The 26,630-nt window shown below is 34.4% G+C and overlaps 1 protein-coding gene across 3 annotated transcripts in view; it reads right to left on the bottom strand.

Annotated features, from left to right (window-relative positions):
- Window positions 1-26,630, bottom strand: part of Stag1 (STAG1 cohesin complex component) — a 360,527-nt gene that overhangs the window by 254,101 nt on the left and 79,796 nt on the right. Inside the window, exons 2-3 of one of the 3 annotated variants that reach the window (XM_046431592.2) lie at window positions 11,497-11,607; window positions 6,453-6,555 (exon numbers count right to left, since the gene is read on the bottom strand). In XM_046431592.2, coding sequence (XP_046287548.1) covers window positions 6,453-6,555; window positions 11,497-11,525 — 132 coding nt within the window. In that variant the 5' untranslated portion in view covers window positions 11,526-11,607. Of the gene's footprint in view, window positions 1-6,452; window positions 6,556-11,496; window positions 11,608-26,630 lie in introns of those variants that run through there. The other 2 variants (XM_046431593.2, XM_058574788.1) reach the window with 2 other exon arrangements.

Raw genomic sequence — 26,630 nt, 5'->3', positions numbered from 1 at the left:
TACCCAGTTTGGGTTTCTGAAGTAAACTACACATATTTACTACACAGTTTTACATAAAAGACTTGAACATCTTGGAGTTTGGTATCTGTCCTGGAACAATCTTCCACAGATACTCAGGGATGACTGTACTGTGTTGGATGACAATTAAGTCCCATGGAAATACGAAATAAAACAGGTGTGCACAAATATATACATGCAAAATCAGAAAAGGTAGCCAGGTTGGGATGAGAATTTGTAATGGTAAATACTATCATTAGGAGAGGGCTTAATGAAAAAAACGACCTCTGAGCAAGAACTGAAAGAAGGAAAGAGAGAAAGCTATATTGGGGAAAGTGGGGAGAGGGGCACACAAAAATTTACACTTTGAAACAGGACCTTAAGACAAGGAACAAGTCTGATAGGTTTGAGCAAAAGCACATGTTAGCTTAAACTATTTTAATAGTTTGAATTTTAAAAATGGTAGATAATATTTGCAATTAGACTAAAGAGGATTTTCTAACAGACTGAATACAGGTTAAGAAAGAATCAAGGATGACTCCAAAGTTGATCTGAGCAACTACAGGGAAAAGCCTATCATTACTGAGGAGGTGGGCAGAAGATAGGAAACTCAGAGTTTATTTATAGGTTTTTAAACACTTTAGGCCCATTAAATATCTAAATGAAGAGCTCAAAAGGTATCTGAATACAAGTCATAATCTGTGAAATAAGGACATAAATCTGAGATGTCAGGTTAGTCATGAGATTGGATGTGATCACCAAAGAAGTGTTGTGTGTAGACATATAAGATGTCTTATCAGTACAATCACAATGGTATAAGCATGATACTGCATAGTGTTAAGATATCTTTCAAAGCACTCCTCATATTCTAGAATTTCACATTAACTGTGAAGGTCTGTGGCAATTCTGCATCAACTAAAGTCTATTGGTGCCATTTTTCCAACGGTATGTGCTCATTTCCTGTCTCTGAAAATTTTGGTAATACTTATATTTCATATGAAAAAATATCAAATTATTTTCATATTGTGAAAAAATATGATTTTTCACTTATTGTGGTGATCCATGATTAGGGATCTTTGCTTTACTCTTATAAAGCAAATACAATATGGTGAGTTTAATCAATAAATGGTGTTGTGTTCTAGCTGCTCCAATAACTGGTGGTCCTGCAGCATGTCTTCCTCTCCTCAAGTCTCCCTATTCCCTGTTACCCAGAACATCTAGACAAGATAAGTGATAATTGGCTATACCAAACAAGAGGCTTCCGATGTAGATGAAATAGCCTTACAATGGAAGAAGGTGCTAGAGAAGGATGTGTAAATGCCTGCATTCAAGGCTTCAAAGAACAGGTTGACTTGCTGTGGACTAAACCAAATGGTGACTTTAAGCTAAAATCAACGTTCAATTACTATTCTGAAAATCCTACGGTCCTTAAGAATTATACTAAATGTGCAATGTTTTATAAATGTAACAATAAAACCTGAATGATGAGACATCTATTTACAACATCCCCTGTTCAGGCCTACTGCTTTTTGAGCATGGGGTGGGAGTGTTCTTCGCTAATTAGTACTTTCCATTGACAATGCACCTGGTCATCTGATGGAAATCTGATGGAAATGTACAATGAGATTAATGTTGTTTTCTTTCCTGCTAATAACATCCATTTTGCAGCCAGTGGATCAAAGAGTATTTGTGACTTCCAAATCTTATATTTAAAAAATACTAAATAAAAATACTACCATTGCCACACAGAATGATTCCTCTGATGAGTCTGGGGAAAATCAATGGAAAAATCTTCTGGAAAGGATTTACCATCATACATTCTATTATGAACAGATGTGATTCATGGGAGGAGGCCAAATACCAGCATTAACAGGAGTTTAAAATAAGTTGATTCCAACCCTCATAGATGACTTTCAGGGCAGAGGACTTCTGCAGAGGAAGACTCTGCACATGTGCTAGAAATAATAAGAACAATTAGGGATGAGCCTGGGGATGTGAATAAATTGGTGTAATCTCATGATAAAACTTTAGTAGCTGAGAAGTTGATACTGAGAGATGAGTGAAGAAAGATTTTCTAGAGATCGAAATGACTTCTGAGAAAATGCTGTGAACAATGCTTAAATGACAAAAAAAGGGCTGAGTACTACATAACTTTAGTTGATAAAGCAAAGGCAGGGCTTGAAAGAACTGATCGCAATTTTGAAACAATGAATAAGATACTAACACAAAGAGCTATGAACGCTACAGAGAAATTGTCCATTAACAGAAGAGTCAACTGCAGTGACAAACTTCGTTATTATCTTATATTAAGAAATTTACAGAGCCACATTCAACAGCAATCACAAGACTGGTTCAACAACCACCACCCTAATCAGTCAGCAACTTTCAATAGGCAGGTAACATCCTCCACCAAAAAAGCAAAATGACTCCTCAGGGCTCAAATGACTTAGCATTTTTTCCCAAAACATATTTTAACTAAGGTATACATTTTTAGATACAATGCTATGGCACACTTAACACACAACAATACAGTGAAAACATAATTTTTACTTGTCCTGGGAAATAAAAAATTGGTATGACTCACTTTATTGTGGTGTTCTAGAACCAAATCTGCAATGTCTCTGAGGTAAGCCTGTAATTATTTGCATAAAGAGATGCAATAACAACAAATACTATGTAGGACAACTGTCCTACTTCCACAAAAAGGAGGTCTAGTGGCAAAAAAATGTTTTGAAAAATTAGCATATTAAAAATATTTATATACTGAAATGTCCCCTAAACATAAGGTGAACCCTAGGCATATGTTAACAAGGAAAGCAAAACTGTTCCTATCAGTATGCTCTTAAGACCGTTTATAGTTAACCAAATGAATAAAAACAGAATAAGTCCCCTTAAAAAGTAATCCATTAAGAAACATAGATAAACCCTTTTGAAAAAGCAATAAATATGAGCTGGGGTTGTGGCTCAGCAGTATACTGCTTGCCTAGCACATATGGGGCACTGGGTTTGATCTTCACCACCACATAAAAATAAAATAAAGGTATTATATACAACTTAAAATATATATTTTTTTTTAAAAAAGCAAAAAAAAAAAAGGAGAAATACCCAAACACATAAAACTTAACAAAATTGAACTAGATACAATAATTACCCTGATTTAATCATTATACATTATGTACATCACAATGTATAATGTACCTCATATGTGCATACAATTATGGGCCAATTAAAAGTTTTTAAAGGAAGTAAAGAAGCAGAAATAAGAATAAATTAAAGAATGTAATAAAACATAGCTAAACAAAGTTATATATAATCGCTTGCCTAGCTAGCACGTGTAAGGCACTGGTTTCGATCCCTAGCACCACATAAAAATAAATAAAATAAAGACATGCTCTCCATTTACAACTACAAAAAATTAGTTATATATTATTCAAATTTGCATTTATCCAAAAAGGAACTAGTTGACATAAAATGCCCACTCAGTCTTCAGAACAAGTACCTGGTACATAAGTCAAATATGATCATTCTGACAATCATTTATTTCAATATTAACAGACCGGTATTCCGAATTCCTTAAGAAAAAGAATACGGGAATTGGGATATTCATTTAAATCCTAATTCTGCTACTCACTGTGTATGATCTTAAGCAATTTCCTCTTTTAAAGTCTGTTTTCTGCTGTGTAAAATGCACGAAGAGCTATATCATAGCAGTGGTGTGAGGATTAAATGACATTAAAAATCACCACTCAATGCAAAACCCAATTTAAAAGCTCAGGAGGGGACTGGGGTCTCAGAGGTAGAAGGCTCACCTGGCATATGTGTGGTTTGATCCTCAGCATCACGTAAAAATAAAATAAAGGTATTGTGTCCAAATACAACTAAACTAAAACAAAAAAAAATTTTTTTTTTTAAAACACCTCAGGAGGTAGTATTCTACTGTGTTGTGTTGTCTCCCTGATAATGAAATGGAGTGGACAGCCCTGTGAACTATTGAGTATGAATATAATGACTAAAGTATAAATAACACAAGCCTAAAAGGTTATTTTACTGTGATATTTTTTCCAATTCCAAGTTCATCCTGTAGATGTACTATTTATCTATTAGATTATATAGCTGCAATTTCACTAAATAAAGGTAGGTAGAAGTTAAAACCAAGTGTAACAAGTGTGTACTCAAATGGAAGAAGTTTGCCTTCCATCTTTGGGAAAAAAAAAAAAAAAAGTTTGACCTGGAAAAATAAGTAACTAAGAATTCGGGCAAACAGAAAAGTAATTATATCAAAAAATCTTATTAACTCACTATGAAAGACTTCTATATTTATATCTATTTATCTATCTACAATAACTGGTTAAACAACATAACCATAAACTACAACAGGTGGGTAGAATTTGCATCATGTTTCTAACCAACAAACTATATAAGTGTTTTTTTTTGTTATATTAATAAAACACTGTTATCTTGGGGTGTGATACTAATATTGCAGTGTAAACAAAGTAAGCCCTCACTTTTTTTTAAGTGACTATAATATTACAATCAATATTTTTTGTTTTCATGTATTCCTGGATCATCTCTCTGACCTCAAGGCAGGCCATAGAAAGTAGAAACTCTCTTCCCTAAAGCAGGTCCTACAAACTCTGCTTCCCTTGCTTTCTTGTCTTGGAGCTGCCCACACCCCCCCAATCTAAATTATCCTTGCCCGGTACTAGGTCATGAGACGCTCACCTCATTCCAGAGGCCTACTGCCCCATACCCTGGAGAGAGGTCAAAAAGCTACTGAAGCAGACAGGCCTTGCTGGGTTTCCCAATCCAGTGAACTAGCATTAGATATGCAATAAAGTTTCCATAAAACCCCCAAAGACCAGAGTTCAGAGAGATTCTGGCCAGCTGGACATGTTGAGGTTCCCAGAAGGTGGCACACCCTCAACAAGTATTAAAGCTCAGTGCCCCTTCTCTCATATCTCTACCTATGCTTCTCTTTATCTTCATTTTTCATAATATCCTTTATAATAAACTGGTAAAGCTAACTATTTCCCTGAGTTTTGTGAGCTGCTCAAGCAAATTAATCAAAGGAAAGGGCTGTAGGAAACCCAATTTATAGACAGTTGGGTTAGAAGCATAGGCAAAACAACCTGGGCCTTATAACTAATGGTAGTGGGAATTTGGGACTGAGCCCTCAACCTATGGTATCTGATACTATCTTCAGGTAGATGATGGACTGGGATTGTGAATCAGTGGTAGAACCCATGCCAGATAGATGGTGTCAGAATAAATTGGATTACAAGATAACCAGCTGATGTCTGCTTCTACAAAATACTTGCTTGCTTACTTACTGGTAAGGAAAAAAAAAAAATCCCTAAACCTTCTGAGGTCACTGAAGTCTTCCTTGTTGATTGTTGTGGTGAGAATAGAGGAAAAGCATAGTTTGTTTTATCCAACACATTTATACATTTTAAAATATTTACAGATGAAATAATATGAGAAAGAAAGAAAGCAAAGAGGTGGAGAGATGAAACAAGACTGGCCATATTAAGAACTGCTGAATGGAAGGGAAAAGAAGGGAGAAGGGGAATAGCATGGATGGCGAAAGGAGACCCTCATCATTATATAAAATACATGTATGAAGATGTGAAAATGCATTCTGCTGTCATATATAAATTTTAAAATTACATTAAAAAAAAGAACTGCTGAAGATGGACAATGGGTATATAGCAGGCGGGTAGGAAGGGTCATGATACTACTTGTTGAAGATGGAGACTAGGTAAATGTGTGTGGGGGTATTCATGATACTACTATGTCTCCTATAAAAGTAGGCTAAAATTATTCATAAGAACTTTCATCACAGAGGGAGGAAAAAAACTACTAGTAGCAAAAATTGTCATACATTAGTACAGAATGCTACAAGCCTTAACCTCTTGACATATTGTTACCATTATCTCTGAAAAGTTTATGCATGTTTAATTAACTGAAAGTCTTAGAACATGTACAGGTATCCTCAGAGGAAGGATATCTAAAGATCTTCTAAAATTCTCAATCATCTATCAATGAGACTATATTCTCAGTCTAATCCCAGATCTTCAAACTAGTACTCTCAAACTGAACTCATAAGAGCACAACAAAACAGAGAGTCAAAAAAGAAGTAATCAAGAATTTCAAGTGAAAAGCAGGACTCTTAAATAACTATACCCCATGCAAATGTTAGAACTACTTCTATGCCTTCAAATGATGAGCCAAATATGGAAGGCAAAAAAAGATACAATAATTTCCTTTTTCTTATCACTGCTAAGCTAGTTTACAAAGAAAAGTTTCCAAAAATTTCTGAGCCTTCACTAGAATTTTTACAAATAATAATAAAAGAGTGTTAAAGCAGCACTAGTACAACAATTAACAAATAGCTATTATGAAAACCATTTAAATCATGACTATTAAAGAAATAAAGAAGACAAGTAAATACATACTGGAGGCCGGCCAGGACGACCCCTTTTTCTTTTTCCTTTGACCTCTGTTTCTTCAAGTTCGCTGCCAGCATCAGAATGAGCAGTAGTTTCATTAGTTGAATCCCTAGAAAACATTATTTTAGTAAACAAATTAATTAATAAATACAATGCAGCGCTAAATGCAGCACTATTCTACTACTTTCCTTATCTCCTGCTGTATCACTAAATACAGGTGGTTAATATTTCTACTTTCAGAAAAACTCTTCACTAAACCAAAATTTTTATCCTTCCTGCTTAATATCACATTAACATTGAATGAAATGAACTCCCAAATAAAGAGGAAAATTAAAAGGAGGAAATGACTGTGGAAAGGGCAGCTTATATATAAAATATAAATGCAAAACACTAATTCTTCAGTATAAAAAGATGGAGGGTTAGGAGGAATTCTATAAAATCCTTAAAGTCAGAGAAATCCTAGTAAATGGTGGAATGAGTTAGACATCATAACCCTAAGTACATGTATGAAGACACAAATGTTACGAAAATACTTGTATATAATCAGTGACTTGAAAAATTGTGCTCTATATGTGTAATGTGAAATGAATTGTATTCTGCCGTTGTATATGACAAATTAGAATAAAGAATTTAATTTAAAAAATGTTTATCAAGGGACTCTTACTTTAGTAAGTTATTATAAATGTTACAAATATTATTAAAATAAAGGATTCATAGTATACAGTCTACAAATAATATTAAAATATACACTACTCTTTACTGCAAATTCCACATAGCCACTTGGTTCTCACAAAATGATTTTGATAAGTATAACTCTTTCATCCTTATCTAAAATTATGGTTGTAACTGATGAATAAACAAGAGTTTCTGACATGAAAAAGTAGTATTTTTTGTTATTCACTTTAATGAACAGAATGTCAAAGTGAAATGAAAAAGATCTCAGTTGGAATTTCACTCATTAGTCAATACTACAAGCAACTTATTTGCTGAATCAGAAGAGTTCTCAATACTAGAAAAATATTGTGGGGCTGGGGATGTGGCTCAAGCGGTAGCACGCTCTCCTGGCATGCCTGCGGCCTGGGTTTGATTCTCAGCACCACATACAAAGATGTTGTGTCCACCAAAAACAAAAATAAATAAATATTAAAATTCTTTCTCTCTCTCTCTCTCTCTCTCTCTCTTAAAAAAAAAAGAATATTGTTCTATTCATAATGTAAGGCTATATCTAACACACCTCTAAGTTTAGAGCACATTCTTAACAACTTCCCTCTAATTTTCTAAACTCCGTACACAATAAACTAAACAGTAAATCAAATCATGATTTGTGGTATTTCCTCATTTTCATGGTGTAAATACTGGGAATATTTACATAGCCATAGCCAATTTCAAACTATCAAAGTGGCATAAAGAGTTGAGAAATGATGAAATGCAGTACATCTTTAAACCATATTCCACCATACGTATACAACAGGTGTTAAGTTACAACCTCAACAGTGATATATGCAAAATAATTAGAAAATTATGAATTGAGTATATATTTTTATTTTTAGTATGATTTAATTTTAAGCTTATGTCACTTAATGTTTTATAATGGCTATGGTTGTATTTAACAGGCTTTCAAAACTTCCTGAAAGTTTTGGCTTTCACAAGCCAATACAGGTTGGCTCCAACATGGCACTGAAAAAGAATACATCATATGAACAAGAATCTCTTCACTAAATTCTACATTACTAACTCTATTAAGGAACTACATAAAATTACAAAAAGCAGGAAGGATATACAATAGTAATAGCAATAGTAAATCGAATTCAAAATCTACTATTTTCAATCTGCTTCACTAATGTTCTTTTTAGTCTCTCCTTGTTTTGCTTCCTTAAAGCTTAATTCTCAGTGTCTGCTCTTTTCTCCTTTGTAGATATATCTCTTCCACTTAATGTATAACTTCTATAAAAATTACTTGGATACCTTATCAGTAGATCTGACCACATTTCAGATCTCTGATTCAAGATTATTAACTTGTATATGTGCTTCTTTGAAAGCTACCTCACATTCACCAAATACATCTAAAATTAGTCCAAAGTGGGAAATAGGAAGAGGGAGGGAAGGGGGGTGAGAATGAGAAGAGGAAAAGGGTGGAAAAAGAATGGATGACAATTATCAATGTATAATATATGCATGTATGGAAATATCACAGTGAAATCCATTAATTTGTGTAATTTATGTGTGTGTGTGTGTGTGTGTGTGTGTGGTTTTTTGTTTGTTTGTTTTTTTGTACTGGGGCTTGAACTCAGGGACCCATGACCACTGAGCCACACCCCCAGCCCTATTTTGTATTTTATTTAGAAACAGGATCTCACTAAGTTGCTTAGCACCTTGCTGTTGCTTAGGCAGGCTTTAAACTCACGATCTTCTTATCTCAGAGCCTCCCAAGCTGCTGGAATTACAGGCGTGCATCAGTGTTCCCAGCGTTAATTGTAATTTTTAAAAATGAAAAAACTTAAGGCCAATTCTGATTAAGTTCTGGCTCTCTCTGCTAATGGAAACATCATTATTTAACTGCTTTTGAAAGTTTAGTGCATGAGTGTGTTTTAAATTACTATACAAACTTGTATCACCACTATTATTCTCTTATTCAAATTCATGATGGTATCACTTTTCCTCTTGTGCCTCCTGCTAACACAAGTCCTCCCCAGTCATCCTTCTCAGTATAATAATCTATCACTCATTCTTTCCATTATTATTAATTACCATGATCACCACTCCCCAAAATGATCTCAATTAATCTCCCTGTTTTTATCATCCCCTCTGTCCGAGCCATTCTACACATTACTACCAAAACATTCTCATATCATGTTAATCCCTGCTTGCAAATCTTCTATTTAAAACTATAAATAATATCTTGGACTTAGCAAACTTAAAAGGACTTCACAGTTAATATTTTAGACTTGTGGGTCTTCAGATTTCTACAGCTACTACTCTGATCCCACAGCATAAATGTAATCATATACAATATATAAATGAATGAAATAGCTATTTTCCAATACTATACCCATATATTATCTTTACTTTATAAATGGTGGAAATTGAAGTGTTTATTCCTCTACAATGAAGACAGGTACTATGGTTTGAAAACATGTTCTCCCAAAGGCCCGTGTGTTAAAGACTTGGTCACCAACCCTTGGCACAACAGGGAAGTGATAAAACCTTTAGGAAGCAGTGGAGGCATGCCCTTGAAGGGGATGCTGGGGCTCCAGCCACTTCCTTTCTCTCTTTGCTTTCTGGTTGCCATGAGATGAGCAGTTTGCTCAACCACATACTCTCCACCATGATCCTCACCAACTCACAGGGACAACTGATTATGGACTAGAATCTCTGAAACTATAAGCCAAAATGAATCTATCTTCCTTATAAGTTGATTATCTCTGGTATTTTGTCACCAAGACAGAAGGCTGTGATAGAATATATAACACATCAACAAAAATCCCAGAAAATGATGTTTATTAGTTTTCAACTTTATCTCTAGTTGACAAATCTAAACCAGAGTTCATTTACCCAGTTCCCTCTAAATACATAGACATTACAGATTTACATTTTTCTGAAAATATTTCAGTTACAAAGCATAATAACACTAAACATCCATACATCATCTTTAAATACTAACACAGTTTAAATATAACCTGTTTCATATTTTATCAAAGAGTTATTAACATGAGGGCCTGTCTAATATTAGTGTGTGCCAGGAGCAAATCATACCAGAAAAATTAGACACAAAAATGCACAGTTTAGGAGATGCATCAGAAACAAAGAGAGAGGGAATGTTATTTTAAGCATGGTGAAAGAAAAAAAAATATGGAAATGTAGGAGCACAGAAGGACACCTACCTAAAACTTGAGGGTTCAAAGGAGCTTTCTTAGAGGCATAACACTTTGCTAGAGACACGCATAGGTGGATACCTGAGTTCTTACCTGAGTTAGACAGGTAAGGATAGAAGTGCATAAACACAAAAAGCAAAAGCAAGCATACAAACAAAAAACCATGGGGACTGCAAAAAATCAGTGTTATATTCAAGTCAAGGTACAGACGCATGAAGTAAGTAGGTAGAAAAGACTTCTATTTTCTATATTAGAGAGAAAGAACAAAGGAATGTATTAACCATCTTTTAGGCCAGGTAAGGAATTTAGAAAGCTTTATTTCTTGGAACTGAGGGGAAAAAAGAAATCCAGGAGAGTAATCAGAAGGCTGTCCTTTGGAAAAGAGGTATATAGATTAACAGGACCAGTAATAAGATAAATGTTTAAATTCATCACTTTCATTATAGCTAAACCATCATTATCATATAGGGCCAAAGTATATGGATCCTTGATTTATAGCTATGAAATGAACAGTATCTGCTATTACTGTTAACATATTTCCCAGAGATTCCAAAAGAAATTCCAGTTCTAAATTTGTCCTCCAAATCTAAGGAGATGCCACCAAAAACATCAAATAGTATTACCTTACATTACTTCAGGTAATCAGAATAGCCAACAATTTCAATGTCAGGGGATAGAAAGAACCTTTTAAAAAATTTAAAGGAGAGCAGGGAGAAGGTATAAAAAGCATGATATAGGGTTAAAGTTAATATACTTTTCCTTGTAAATGGCCAGATTGAATATTTTTTGGCTTCTGAGATAATATTCATCATCATAATTTAAAGTATAAAGCAGCCATAACATGTATGTGAAGAACACTATATAAAGCAAAACCAGTGTTAGTCTGATCCAATAACAATTTACAAAAATAGGCAGCATTTGGCTCTTGGGTCATAATTTGCTGAGCCCAGATATAGGACATTAACATCTTTTTTGTTCAATATCAGAGAACATGCTGACATTCTCTTAGCAAGGACATGAATGGATATGGTAATTATATACTCAAATACTTAAACTTTCAAACATACTGTCTCAATATCAAAGAACATATTTACTGTGTCTCATCAAAGAGAACCCCATAATATAGAATCTGTATCCATCTTTCTTTTTAAAACAGGAAAGAAAATTCTAATACTTACTGTAACACTGGTAACTCTGAAGTAATCATTGCTAGAGCGGTTGTTCCACAATGCAGCAAAAGAATCAAGTTCTGTATAATTCAAAATTTTAAAACAACCACAAAGGTAACCCTGTTAATTGGAAAAAAAAAATAATAATTATTTAAAAATAAAGTGATATGCCAGATAAATAGATACAATCAATCAGTACCTCCAGCAATCTCACTACTTAATATTTATCCAAATAAGGTGAATCCACACAGAAACCTGCACAAGGATGTTTACCATATCTTTATTCATGATTGCCAAAACTTGGAAACAACCAAGACATCCTCTAGTAGTGAATAGAAAAACACACTGTGGTACAGACAACAGAATATTGCTTGGTATTTAAAAGAAATAAACAATCAAGCCATGAAAAGAAGAGAAATCTTAAATAAATATTACTAAGTGAAAGGAGTCAATCTGAAACGGGTGCATACTGCATGACTTGAATTATACAGTACTTTTGAAGAAACAAATCTATGGAGACAATAGATCAGTGGTTGCAGGATGGTGCAGGCCAGAATGAAAATGAATAGGCAGAGCACAGGGGGTTTTAAGAGCAGTGGAACTTTTATGAATGATACTGTAATGATGGATATGTAATATAGCTGTCAAAAACCTGTAGGATATACCACTGAGTGAATTCTAATTCAAAATCTACAGACTTTGGATGGTAATGCCATGTCAATGTAGGTTGTATTCTAACAAAGGTACCACTTTGGTAACTATGTTGATAGTAGGAGAGATTGAGCTAGAGTCAGTGGGTATAAGAGAAATCAGTCAGACTTTTGCTCAATTTTAGTATAAATCTTAAAACTGCTCTAAAAAAAGTAAATAATGTATCAGCAGATTAAGGTATCTAATAGATGCTAGCTAATTTATGTATTGATATCTTAATATTTCTTGTTCCTTAGTCAGTGTTTGACCTCACGTAGATTTAAGTGTAAAAAAGTTCATGTAGATATGCAAATACAGACACAATGCCCCCATTTATTAAAACAAGGAATATCTTTGAAGTCATATACCATGCTGCAAAGGATGAAGGTAGGGTAATGATGCAGAATACAACTGCTAACCTAATCATCTCATAGTATATACTCTGTCTCATACATGATTATTAACTGAATCAAACGCAAGGATTTAAAGGGCACAGAATATTTCCAATTACATGAAGTTTTATTTGTAAATCACTAGGTCCTATTTCTTTAATCACAGGAATTCACTATCAATGTAATTATATTAACTATATAATAAAATGTTATTAATTTGAGCCTCATTTTTTATTCCTGAAGATTCTCTTAGCAGTGTATACATCACACAAACACACAGGCAGGTGATGGTGGTGGTAGGGCACCACAAAATTTGCTAAGCAAATCAATGGTTACAATGACAACAAGATTATTTAAGAAGCTGCTTTTCAACAGTTTCTATTAAATGGTATTCTAACTACACAGAAGTAATATAGTTGTTAACTATTTTTGCTAGAATTATGATTATCACCTATGTGAATGATATCAAATTAAGGATATTAAGAGAAAAAAAAATCCAATATAACATACATAAATATATAATTGAATTATCTTTAATACAAACATGGAAGTAGTATTCAACCAAGAAAACATTTCAATCTCTCCTCTCAGTGAAACTTAATCTGTGAATGAAGACTGATTTTGTAGCTCTTTCAGGAAGATTGCCAAAACAGATTTAGATCTTCCAAGTTACATAGCAATTTACACTAAAAGATGACCTAAATCACCAGGCAACATAAAGATACTAGAAAAGACCAGGTGCAGTGGATCACGCCTGTAATCTCAGCAGCTCAGGAGGCTGAGGCAGGAGGATCTCAAGTTTAAAGCCAGCCTCAGCAAAAGCAAAGCACTAAGCAATTCAGTGAGACCCTATCTCTGAACAAAATAGGGCTGGAGATGTGGCTCAGGGGTCATGTGTCCTGGAGTTCAATCCGCAATACCAAAAAAAAAAAAAAAAAACCAAGAAAAGAGAGTGGTAAATCCTTTGATAACATTAATCTAGAAACTCTCAGATATTAAGCATACAAAAGGATACTTTTAACCACAATTTAATCATGTGCTCACTGGGACAGCGATAAAGTTCATTTGTAACAATAATCACTATTCTACTCTCTCACCTAACAATTTATCCTAAAATGCTATTCTTACAATCTCTTGGTAACACAATCCTAAAAATCAAAAGGAAACAGAGTAGAGTTATTAAGAGTTTGAATTCTGGAGCCAAACTGCCTAGGTACTCATAACATGTATGCTACTTTCTAAATCTGCAACCCACTATGCCTCAGCATTCTCATCTGCAATAATAAATGAAGCCATAATTCATATAGTAGCCATGGAGAGTGACTGTAGGAATACCTCGAACTCTTTAATGAGTATTAACTCTTAGGCACAGGAAGAAGGGGCAGATAGACAAAAGCATAAAAGAATGAAAGCTCCTTAAGGGCAGGAATTGTTCTTTTTACTTATTGCTGTATTTATAATGCCTAAAACCTAGTAAACATGTTTAATTAAAAATGTGTATGTTAGTCATCAGAGAAATACAAATCAAACTACAAGGAAATATAGCCCCACTCCAGTCAGAATGGTTATTATTTTAAAAAGGTAAAAGAAAGAAGAAGTAACATAAAAGATAAGTATTGGGGAAGACGCGGAGAAAGGGAATGCTTAGACATTGCTGGTAAGAATAGAAATACTATAGCCATTATGGAAACAATGTGGATGTTTCCCCAAAAAATTAAAAACAAAACTGTCACACAATCCCAAGAAAATAAAATCAGTATGATATCTGCACTCTTTTTAATTAACCTAACTGCCCATAAACATGAACTGATAAAGAGAATGCAGTATACATACACAATGAACAAGTAGGGTGACTCTACTCCACAATTTCATATTGTATATTGCAAAATACCTATAAGAAAGAATCTTGAATGTTCTCACCACAAACAAGTGATGTTTAAAGTGATAAATACGCTAATTACCCTGAATTGAGCATAACACTTTGTATACATGTACCAAAATATTACGAGATACCCCATAAATGGGTGGGGGTGGTGATAAGGAGAGTACACAAAATTAAGGATAAGAACTCCTGGGGCTGGGATTGTGGCTCAGCAGTAGAGGGCTCGCCTAGCACGGGCAGGACCCAGGTTTGATCCTCAGCACTGTATAAAAATAAAAGCATTGTGTTGTGTCCATCTACACCAAAAAATAAATATTAAAAAAAAAAAAGAACTCCTATAACTTGGAAAGTAACAAAAGTTATCGGACTTTTCTTTAAAACAAAAACAGTTGAGGAATACATTCCTAGTAACCAATCCACTAAACCTGTGACTCTCAAAGCAGAGGTAAGGGTTTTGTACAGGGTTTAAAGGGTCAAGAAAAGGAATATAATACATGGAAATGGAATAGGAGTGAGACTGGGAAGTCTCCTCTACAAGTGACCTTAAATACACATAATCACATAACACAGATGAATATTCCTCAATTAAAGGAAAAAGAAAGCAAAAAATAAGACAGGTACAAAGAGCTCTGAATTGTTTTGTTACTCCATGATAGCCATACCTTTTCCCAAAAATGCTGTCTACACAATATCTTAGCTACAAACACTCAAAACACACTAGCCACATTTTTCTTTAATTTTTTTAAATTTCTGATGGCTATATGCCATCAGAATCCGTACACAGTATAGGAAATGAATGAATCTGCATTAAAGTGCAACAAAATTCATCATTTCTAGTCATAGTCTCCCATCACAAAAGAGAGACTCCGGAGATACACAAAACCAAATAAATTTATAGGAGTAAACAGTAACTCAGCAGTCAAACAGAACCGGAAGTAACATGAGCAGCATGAAAAAGCAAGGAAGAAAAGGACTACAAACAATGCAGGACAGCCTAAATATACAGGAGAACCTAGAGGCATCAGAAAAATGGTCAAATAAAGAACTCAAGGAATACCTTAGACAGATGGAATGGAATCTTAAAGAGGACATGAGACAGCAAATTCAAACAATGAAAGAGCACATTGAAAATGAATTGAATCAACAGATAAAAGAAGCAAATAAGCAACTTTACCAGGAGATAGAGATTATAAAAAAAAAAATCAAACAATAATCCTAGAAATGAAGGAAACTATAAACCAAATTAAAAACTCAAATGAGAGTATCACTAACAGAGTGGAGCAAGTAGAAGCCAGAACGTCAGACAATGAAGACAAAATATATCATCTTGAAAAGAGTCTAGCCAACTCAGAAAGGCTGGTAAGAAACCACGAGAAAAACATCTAAGAGATATGAGATAACATTAAAAACCAAACTTAAGAGTCATTGGGATAGAGGAAGGTATAGAGATCCAAACCAAGGGAATGAGCAGTCTGTTGAATGAAATAATTTTAGAAAACTTTCCAGATATAAAAAAGGAAATGGATGTACAAATTTTAGATGCATACAGGACACCGAGCATACAAAATCACAGTAGACCAACGCCAAGACACATTGTTATGAAGATATACAATATACAGAACAAAGAGACAATACTAAAAGCTACAAGAGAAAGGAGGCAGATTACATTGAGGGGTAAACCAATAAGGTTAACGGCAAATTTTTCATCACAGACGCTGAAAGTGAGACGATCCTGTAACAATGTATTTCAAACACTGAAAGACAATGGATGCCAACCAAGAATTTTGTATCCAGCAAAATTAAGCTTCAGGTACGACAACGAAATAAAAATCTTTCATGATAAACAAAAGTTAAAAGAATTTGCAGCCAGAAAACCAGCACTGCAAAGCATCTTGAGCAAAACACTACATGAGGAAGAAATGAAAAACAATAACCAAAACCAACAGCGGAAAGTACCTCAGTAAAGACAGGGGAGGGGGGAGCTAATCATGGAGAAACAAACCAAATTAAAAAAAAAAAAAGGGGGGGGGGGCTGGGGATGTGGCTCAAGCGGTAGCGCGCTCGCCTGGCATGCGTGCGGCCCGGTTCAATCCTCAGCACCACATACAAAGATGTTGCGTCTGCCGAAAACTGAAAAATAAATATTAAAAAAATTTTCTCTTTCTCTCTCTCTCTAAAAAAATAAATAAATAAAATAAACAGGAGGAGGAGGAGGGGGGAGGGGGAGGAGGGGGGAGGGGGAGGAGGAGGAGGGGGAGGGGGGAGGAGGGGGGGAGGAGGAGGGGGGGGGGGGAGGAGGAGGGAAGCTAAAGTTCATTTCAACCAGCTTCAGTTTTAGGCCTGATGGGCAGGAAGCTCAAGGAAATAATACAAAAAGGGGTAGGGATTAACAACCTCCATGACTTGCTCTCCATCAGTACACAGCCCAAGAAGAAACTTAAAGGACAATGAGACAAGGGCAGTGATCATCTATCCTTGCTAACTGTTTTGCCTCCTCAGTGGAGATAATTCTTCCATTATTTCATCAAGAATCTTTATTCCTGGGGAGAGGGGGATCCATGTTTTTGCTGTGTTGATTGGTTCTCTTTTTTTCTCATGTTTAGTATTGTTTTTAAAATGGTCACTTTTTCTTTTCTCATCTTTTGAGGGCTGGGGTTTGAGGTTTATTGTTTTTGTTTGTTTCTCTTTTTCCTGTTAACTAAGTCCTGCTTGTACAGGTTGCAGAATCATATTGGTCATGCAGTCACATACACACAGTAATAATGTCTGTTTCATTCTACTGTACACTCAGAAAAATGAGAAATCATATCCCATCTGATTCAAATATATATATCAAAGTCATTGTACTGTCATGTATAACTAATTAAAACAAATAAAAAATAATTTAAAAAAACTTAAGTCCTGCTAACAGCCAAATCCTATTCTTTGTTTTTTCTCTCCTCCTCTTTATAACCATTACTTGTTCCATCTCTTCTGCATTCTCTATTCACATTTTGAACCACTGTAAACTTTCTTCTACTTTCCTGTCACATTGTCTTTTGTCTTAATGAACTGTATTTTTACAAGCTTTTAGAACTATTTAGCTTATATAACTCCTGCCCCCAACATTCACTTGATTGCAGTACCAGTACTATGGATAACATAGTCGACACCTGTTGTCTACTTTAACATGAGATCTAGTTCACCCTTATTTATTATTTTTGCTATTGGCAATTTCTGATCCCACATTTCCTGTTTTTGTGGTAATTACTGTTGTAGATGTCCTAGTAGGCACTAATTGTTTATTTTAATGTTATATATTGTTTGCTTTGGTGATTGCTGTTGTTTAATTCTCCCTTTTCAGTGATGTGCTGTAAATCCACAGGGACATTTCATGTTCACAAGGTAATGATTCTGCTGCTGAATTAAATCCAGCCAAAATGCAGCGCAACTTCCTCCACATATAAATTAACCACAATCAAACATCAGCTATACTTTAATACAGAGAACAACAAACTAATGACCAGCCCCCAGTGAGAGAGATCTTCAGGTTCTACTCATGAACATCCACTTCTAGAGCAAAATCAGAGATGATTAAAACAAAGGTTGTAGATACCATACCTAGGAGGTATCTATTTAGACCAATCTAAGACACTTTCACAAGAGAAGCCTGTGCCATAAAAAAGTCCACACATTAAGAATGGAGGAGAAATTCATCCCAACAGATATACAAAATGCAACACAGGAATATAAGAAATATGAAGAAATGAGGTAACATAATAATTCCTAATGTTTATAATTCACCAGCAACTGACACCAAAGATAAAAAGTACATGAAATATCAAAATTCAAAAGTGATTATTAAAAACAATAAATTCAAGAGAACATTAAATGAAACAACCTGGGGCTGGGGATATAGCTCAGCTGGTAGAGTACTTGCCTTGCATGCACAAGGCCCTGGGGTTCAATCCCCAGCACCACCACCACCAAAAAAAAAGAAAGAAAGAAAGAAAAATTGAATGAATTGAGAAAGTCAGTACAGGATATGAATTTAAGAAGAAGAAAGAGATACTGAAAAAGAACCAAAAAATAAATTCTGGAAATAAAAGATACAATGAATCAAATAAAATGTTCAGTTGGAAATCTCTTTAATAGTCCATGCTGAAAATAAAATCTCAGAGCTAAAAGAGAAAGTGGCCAGACTTGAACATTCAGACAGTATTAAAGAAGAGAAAATAAATACCCATGACCAAATCATACAAGAACTCTTAGTGCTGTGAGATGAAGGGTTATGAATTGCTTACCTCTTCAGAAAAATGACAAAATTTTCCAAATTGAAAATGCGAAGGCCATCCAGATACAGGATGCATTCAAAACCCCAAAAAAGACAAGATCCAAAAAGAACTTCTCCACAACACATTAAAATGCCTTACATATAGAACAAGGACAGAATTTTAAAAGCCTCAAGAGAAAAATGTCAGGTCCCACTTAGGGGCAAGGCAATCAGAATCACTTCTGATTTCTCATCACAAACTCTAAAATCCAGTTAGGCTTGGAATGATGTATTTAAAATACTGGGGGAAAAAAATGGCAATCCAAGATTGATATATCCAGCAAAGCTATCCTTCAGAACTGAACAAGAAATAAAAGCCTTCCACAATAAGAAGAACCTATATACATACATATATTATTTTAAACGTGGTAGTGGTACTGGGGATTGAACCCATGGCCTTGTATATGTGAAGCAAGCACTCTACCAACTGAGCTATATCTCCAGCCTTAGAATATTTTTGCCCAAGCTGGCATACAGAAAATACTTAATAAAATATATCAAAAAGAATACATCAAAAACAAACCCCAGAACTCAAAAAAGAAAATCTCATTTGAGAAACCAGATCAAATTACACATTCGAAAAAAATCAAAATGGCAGGGATTAATAAACATTTCTTTATAATAACATTAAATGTAAATAGTCTCAATTCAAACCAAGCCCCAACAATTTGTGGTTTGCAAGAGATTCACCTTTCAGTCAAAGAAAGCCACAGGCTGAAAGGCTGGAAATTGATACTCCATCTAAATGAAGCCCCCAAAAAGGCAGGAGTAGTTACTGTGGTATCCAGCAAAGAAGACAACAAGCTAAAATTAATCAGAAGAGACAAAGAAGGTAACTTCATACAGGTAAAGAGAACAATCCAACAAAAATATGTGACGATAGTAAATGTTTATGCAACAAATGCTAGTGTACCTAATTAAAACAGACCCTACTTGATTAGACTTAAACTCCAGTACAATAATTCTGGGTGATTTCAATACATCTGTCTAATAAATAGGTCATCAAGTCATAACCTTAGTAAAAACTCTTTGGACCTCAAAATTTTATAAATCTAATGAACGTAACAGATACCTATAGATATTTACCCAAAAACAGCTGAATATGCTTTCTTCTCAGTGGCTCATCAAACCCTCTCCAAAATAGACAATATCTTAGGCCACAAAGCAATTCTACCAAACACACACACACACACACACACACTCACACACAATGATATAATTATTTATAAGACATAATGCAATAAAAAATACCCCCTAAAAAAAAACCTACAGAAACTATATAAACATATGAAGATTGAACAATACACTTTAAGGCTAAATGAGTAAAGAAGAAATCAGAAAATTTAAAAATTCTTAGAATCATATGCGAATAGTGATACAACATACCAGAACCTCTGGGACACTATGGAGACAGTTCTAAGAAGAAAGTTTATAACCATGAGTGTCTACAAAAGAAAATCTGAGAGCTAAAAAAATAAAATAAATCATTTTAAAAAAGAAAAAAAGATCTCAAAGAACTCAATGATATACCTCAAGATCCTTCAAAAACAAGAACCAAACAATTCCAAAACCAATAGAAGGAAAGAAATAATTAAGGTTAGAGCCAAAATAAAGTTGAGGGGAGGGGCCTACGAAAGATTAATAAAACAAGTGATTCTTTGAAAAGATAAACCACATTGATATGCCAGAAGACAAACTAACAAAAAGAAAGAAAGAAGACATGAGAATTAATGTCATGTTAGATATGAGAAAGAAGAAATCACCCCAGAAATCCAGAGGATCATTAGGGACTATTCTGAAAACTTACATTTTAATAATTTGAAAAACCTAGGAGAAATGCATACATTTCTAATACAACCTGCCCAAATTGAAACAAGAGGACACACAAAACAAACAGACCAATAACTAACAAGGAGATAGAAGCAATAATAAATATCATTGAACGAAGAAAAGCCCAGAAACAGATGGATTCTCAGCTGAATTCTACCAGACCTATAAAGAAGAACTGATGCCAATGCTCTTCAAAATTATTTCATGAAATAGAAAGGAATGGAACACTTCAAAATTCATTCTATGAAGTCAGTATCACGCTCACATCAAAATTAGGTAAGGCCACATCAAGGAAAGAAAATTAGAGACCAATATCCCTGATAAACTTAGATGCAAAAATCTCAATAAAATATTAGCAAATTATATTCAATAAATCATATTCAACAAAATATTAAGAAGACTGTACAACATGATCAAGTTGACTTTTTCCCCAGGGATGCATGAAAAGTTCTAACATATACAAATCAATACATGAAATTCATCACATAAATACAGTTAATGATATAAAACACATACATCATCTCAATACATGCTGAAAAGGTCTTTGACAAAACTCATTACCTACTCATGCTAAAAACACTAAAGAAATTAGGGATAGAAAGAACCTACCTGAACATTATACAGGGTATATATAACAAAACAAAGCCAACATGATAGTGAATGGAAAATAAAACCAAAGCATTTCCTTTAAAATCTGGAACCTGCTGGGCACAGTGGCAAATGCCTATAATACCAGTGAGTTGGGAGGCCAACCAGGAGGATCTCAAGTTCGAGACTAGCCTCAGCAATTTATTGAGGCCAGAAATCCCAGCATCTCAGGAGACTGAGGCAGGAGGATTGTGATGAGTTCAAAGCCAGCCTCAACAAAAGCAAGGAACTAAGCAATTCAGTGAGACCCTGTCTCTAAATAAAATATAAAATAGGGTCGGGGATGTGGCTCAGTGGTCAAGTGCCCCTAAGTTTAATACGGTACCCGCCCCACCATCCCCCCAAATTACCAAGACCCTATCTCAAAATAAAAAGGGCTGGGGATGTACCTCAGTGGTAAAGTACCCCTGTGTTAAATCCCCTGTACCAAAAAAATAAAAATGAAATAAAATAGAATAAAATCTGAATCAGACAAGAATATACTCTCACTACTTCTATTCCATACAATACTAAAAATTCTAGCTAAAGCATTTATGCAAGAGAAGAAAATATAAAGGATAAAAATAGGAAAGGAAGAAGTCAAATTATCATGGTTTGCAGATGATATGATCCTAAACTTAGAAGATAACAAAAGCTCCATGAGAAGACTGCTGGAGTTACTTAACAAATTTAGCAAAGTAGGTGGTTATAAAATCAATATACAAAAAAATAATGGCTTTCTTCTAATAGAATAATAATGAATCTGCTAAAAAAGAAATCAGGAAAACAATCCCATTCACACACAAAAGCCTCAAAAAATAAATAAAATACTTCGGAATAAATCTAACCACGGAAATGAAAGACCCCTACAACTAAAACTACACAATACTGAGAAAGGAAATTGAAAAATATACAAAAAGATGGAAACCTCCACCCCCCAAGTTCTTAGGCAGAATCAATATTGTTAAAATGGCTATACTATGAAAACCAATCAATGATCCTCATCAAACTATCAATGACATTCTTCACAGAACTAGACCTAAAATTCACTTGGAAGAATAAAACACCCAGAATAGCCATGGCAATTATAAGATAAAAAATAATAATAATAATGCTGGAAGGATCACAAAACCTGACATCAAATTATACTTCAGGGATATGGCAACTCAAACTGCATGGTACTGATAGAATTCAGACACATATACCAATGGTATAGAACAGAAGATATAGAGACAAACCCACACAAAATGTCAACTCAAAATGGATAAAATCTAGAAATCAGACCAGAAATTATGTTACTCCTAGAAGAAAACAAAGGGACAATGACAGGGCTGGGCTGTAGCTCAGTGGTAGAGTACTTGCCTCATATGAGTGAAGCACTGAGTTCAATCCTCAGCATCACATAAAAATAAATAAAGATATTGTGTCCATCTACAACTAAAAACATATTTAAAAAATAACAGGGACAACACTCCAACACATTGGCTTAGACATCAACTCTCTCAATAGAACCCCTAAAACTCAGATGATAGCGCCAGGAGTTAATAAATAGGATGGCATCAAATTACAAAGTTTCTACACAGTAAAGGAAACAATTAAAAATAGAACCTATAGAATGGAAGAAAAGTTTCGCTAGCTAGCCTTCTGACAGTGGATTAATATTCATAACATGTAAAGAAATCAAAAAATTTAGCCCAGCCCTATGACACACACCTGTAATTCCAGTTGCTCTGGAGGCTGAAGCAGGAGGATCACCAGTTCAAAGCCAGCCTCAGCAAAGGTGAGGCATTAAGCACCTCAGTAAGATCCTGTCTCTAAATAAAATACAAAATAGGGCTGGGGATGTGGCCAATTAGTTGAGTGCCCCTGAGTTCAATCCCTAGTATCCCACCCCCAAAACAAAAACTCAAAAAACTTAACACCCCCCCTAAAAAAACTCAACTAATAAATGGATAAAATGAACTAAACATACACTTCCCAAAAGAAGAATACAAATAGCCAATAAATATATGAGAAAAAGTTCACATAATTAGCAATTGGAAAATGCAAATCAAATCAAACTCCAGTGAGAATGGCAGCCATCAAAAATACAAACACATAATAAATGTTGGAAAGGATGGGCTGTTGATAGGATTGCTAATTTAGTAAAACCACTATGGAAATCAGTTCGGAGACTACTCAAAAGACTATGCATGGAAACCACCATATGACCAAACTATACCACTCCTTGGTATTCATCCTAAAGAATTAAAGCCATCATACTATAGCAATACATTCATACCTGTGTTTATAGCACAATTCACAAAAGCCAAAGTATGGAATCATCATGCCTGTCAAATGATGAAAAACAAAAGGTGATATTATATACACAATGGAGTTTTTACTCAGCCATAAATAAAAATAAAATTATGTCATTTGCAAGAAAATGGCTAGAACTTGAGAACATCATGTTAAGGGAAATAAGCCAAACTCAAAGTCAAGGATTGTATGTTTTCTCCTGCATGTTAATGCTAGAGAGGAAAAAGGAAAAGGTGGGGGTCCCCCTCATGAAACTCAAAGGGAGATCAGCAGATAGAGAAAAGGGACCTGGGGAAGTGAAGATGGAAGGAAAGGGGAAATACCTGGGAATGAGATTAACAGAAATATATTGTTATGTACATGTACAAATACATAAAAACAAATTCTACCACTATGTATAATTATAATGCACCAATAAAATACCCAACAAACCAACCTAGGGGAGGATGTTGACTAACAGCCAGGCATGGTGGTGCATGCCTGTAATTGCAGCAACTCATAAGGCTGAGATAGAAGGCCAGCCCAGGTAACTTAGCCAGACTGTCTCAAAATAAAAAAGGCCTGGGGATGTAGCTAAATGGTAAAGCACTGTGGGTTTAATATACAGTACCCCCCCCCAAAAAAAAAAAGAGGAGGAGGAGGAAGAGACTAATCATTTTGTCTGAACAGTAAAATTATTAATTTCAACTTTCACATTTCTTGCTTCTCTATACTTACTATAATTAATAAAATAGTATATATATATATATACATACATATATATATATATATATATATATATATATATATATGAAAGAACTGTGTTTTTCCCCCAGTTGTATGGACCCAAATATATCTTATCAGACAATTATTAAAAACTTACAGATACATATACTACATATTAACGCCTCCCAGAACCTACTCAAATTTGTTTCTAAAAGTCTTCAATGTCTATCCAGGGAACTTACGACTTCATTTTGTACAGTGAAGTCATATTTTATAAAAATTTATTTTAGGCAAGATGTAGGAAAGAATAAAGGTTTTAAAGTCTTGATACAAGGAAAGCAATTATAATGTTATTATGATAGTACTATCAAGACTTGTTAAACCATAATGGCAGGAACAAGTAACAGAAGAGACAACCAAAAGTATCTCTAGTCATTTTCAAACATCCCACACTGCAGCAAAATTACATCTGGATTACATCTGGCTAAGAACTAGTGATCAAGAATAATGAATACTAGGAAGAAGAAGAAAATTCTTATTCTGTTAAAAATACATGAAAGTTTTGATCAACAGAGAGCTAGTTCATGCTTTTGGATGAGTTAACTTAAGATGTGATTTTTCCAGAAATGTATCAATTCATTTAAAATTCTGGTTTAATTTTTTAAAATTTGGTATTAACACATTTTTTATAGCATATAGTGTGTGACAGGCATTGTTCTAAACAATATACACACAAAATTAATCCAATCCTCACAATAGGCTAAGAATGTACATCAGTGGTAGAACACCTGCCTAGTAGGTCCAAATTCAATGGGGGGGGGGGGGGCTTAAAAATAAGCATTTGCCTAATCCTCTCAAGAGGAGGAACTACTCATAATCCCATTTTACAAAATCATAAAAATGAGGCACTAGATGATGAAACCCAGAATACTACAGTTACTAAAAGGCTAGGGCTAGAACTCAGCAGAAGCACACTTGCCTGGCATGTGTGAGGCACTGGGTTTGATTCTCAGCACCACATATAAATACATAAAGGTATATCAACAACTAAAAAAAAATAACTTAAAAAAGAGAGAGAGAGCTAGGATTCAAGCTAACATACCTAAGCACAATTTTTACCACTTCACTATATTGTCTACCAAAACACTACAAAAGTGGTCAAATCAAATCCAGCAGATTATTAAAAGGATTATACACTTAGAAAAGTATAATTTCTAGAATACAAAATATGAAAATCAATAAACAGCAATAGCAATATACTATACTAACAAAATAAGTGAGGATAGCATAATCATCTCAATAACAAAAAAGAATTTTTTTGACACAATTCAACACCTATGAATGATAACCACACCCAGTAACCTAGGAATAGAAGGGAATTTCCTCAATATAATAAAGGCAATATGTGAAAAACCACAGCAAACATCATACTCTCCACTGACAGATCAACAGATAAGCACAATGCAGTATATACAAAGGAATATTATTCACTTTTAAAAAGTAAGGCAATTCTAATATAAACTATAACATGGATGAACCTTGAAGACATTTTGTTAAGTGAATAGGCCAGTCACAAAAAAAGCTAAATACTATATGATTCCCTTTATCTACGATAATTTGAGTAATCAAATTCAGAGAAAGAAAGTAGAATGGTGGATGCCAGGGACTGGGGCAGAGGTGGGGTATTAGAGAGCTATTACTTAATGGGTGTGTTATTCCTATTTTGCAAGATGAAAAGTCCTAGATGGATAATGGTGATAGCTGAATATGCCTACACTTCTGAATTATACATTTAAAGGTGTTTAAGATGACATCTTATTAAGTGAATTTTATCACAAAAAAATCCGGGGTAAAACAATGGTGAATGAGGGGAAAAACTGAAGAAAACAAAAGAATGTCAATTTGTCACAATTTCTGTGTGACCAGAAATATATCCACACAAAATGACAATATATGTTTTACAAAAATGAATACAAATAAGCATATGTGTGTGTCTCAAGCTTATCAAAATGTCCATGCCTATGGTAAGAGAGGAGAACAATAATACAGATAAAAGAAGGTAATCTGAAAGCAGGATCTAAATGAGTCAATAATTACTGTATGTCATAAAGTGAAGGCAGGATTAATTCAACTCTGCACTTGAGACCTCACAAGTAAATTTAAAATAATTTAACAGTGAAAAAAAAAATCCAAAGCTCTTCTAGAAAACAATACACACACACACACATATAAAACCTTGAAATAAATTATCTTTTATTTAGAAATTCTTCAAGAATCAGTAATAAAGCCAGGTGCAGTGGCACATGCCTGTAATCCCAGCAGCTCAGGAGACTGAGGCGGGAGGATCTTGAGTTCAAAGCCAGCCTCAGCAAAAAGGAGGCACTAAGCAATTCAATGAGACTCTGTC

Source organism: Marmota monax, unplaced genomic scaffold, assembly GCF_021218885.2.
Source record: "Marmota monax isolate L192 unplaced genomic scaffold, Marmota_monax_Labrador192_F-V1.1 WCK01_AAM20220418_F8-fsc00022, whole genome shotgun sequence".
In the NCBI taxonomy this organism is placed as follows: domain Eukaryota; kingdom Metazoa; phylum Chordata; class Mammalia; order Rodentia; family Sciuridae; genus Marmota; species Marmota monax.
Note: the sequence above shows the minus strand (reverse complement) of the source record. Positions and strands in the feature narration are given on the sequence as shown.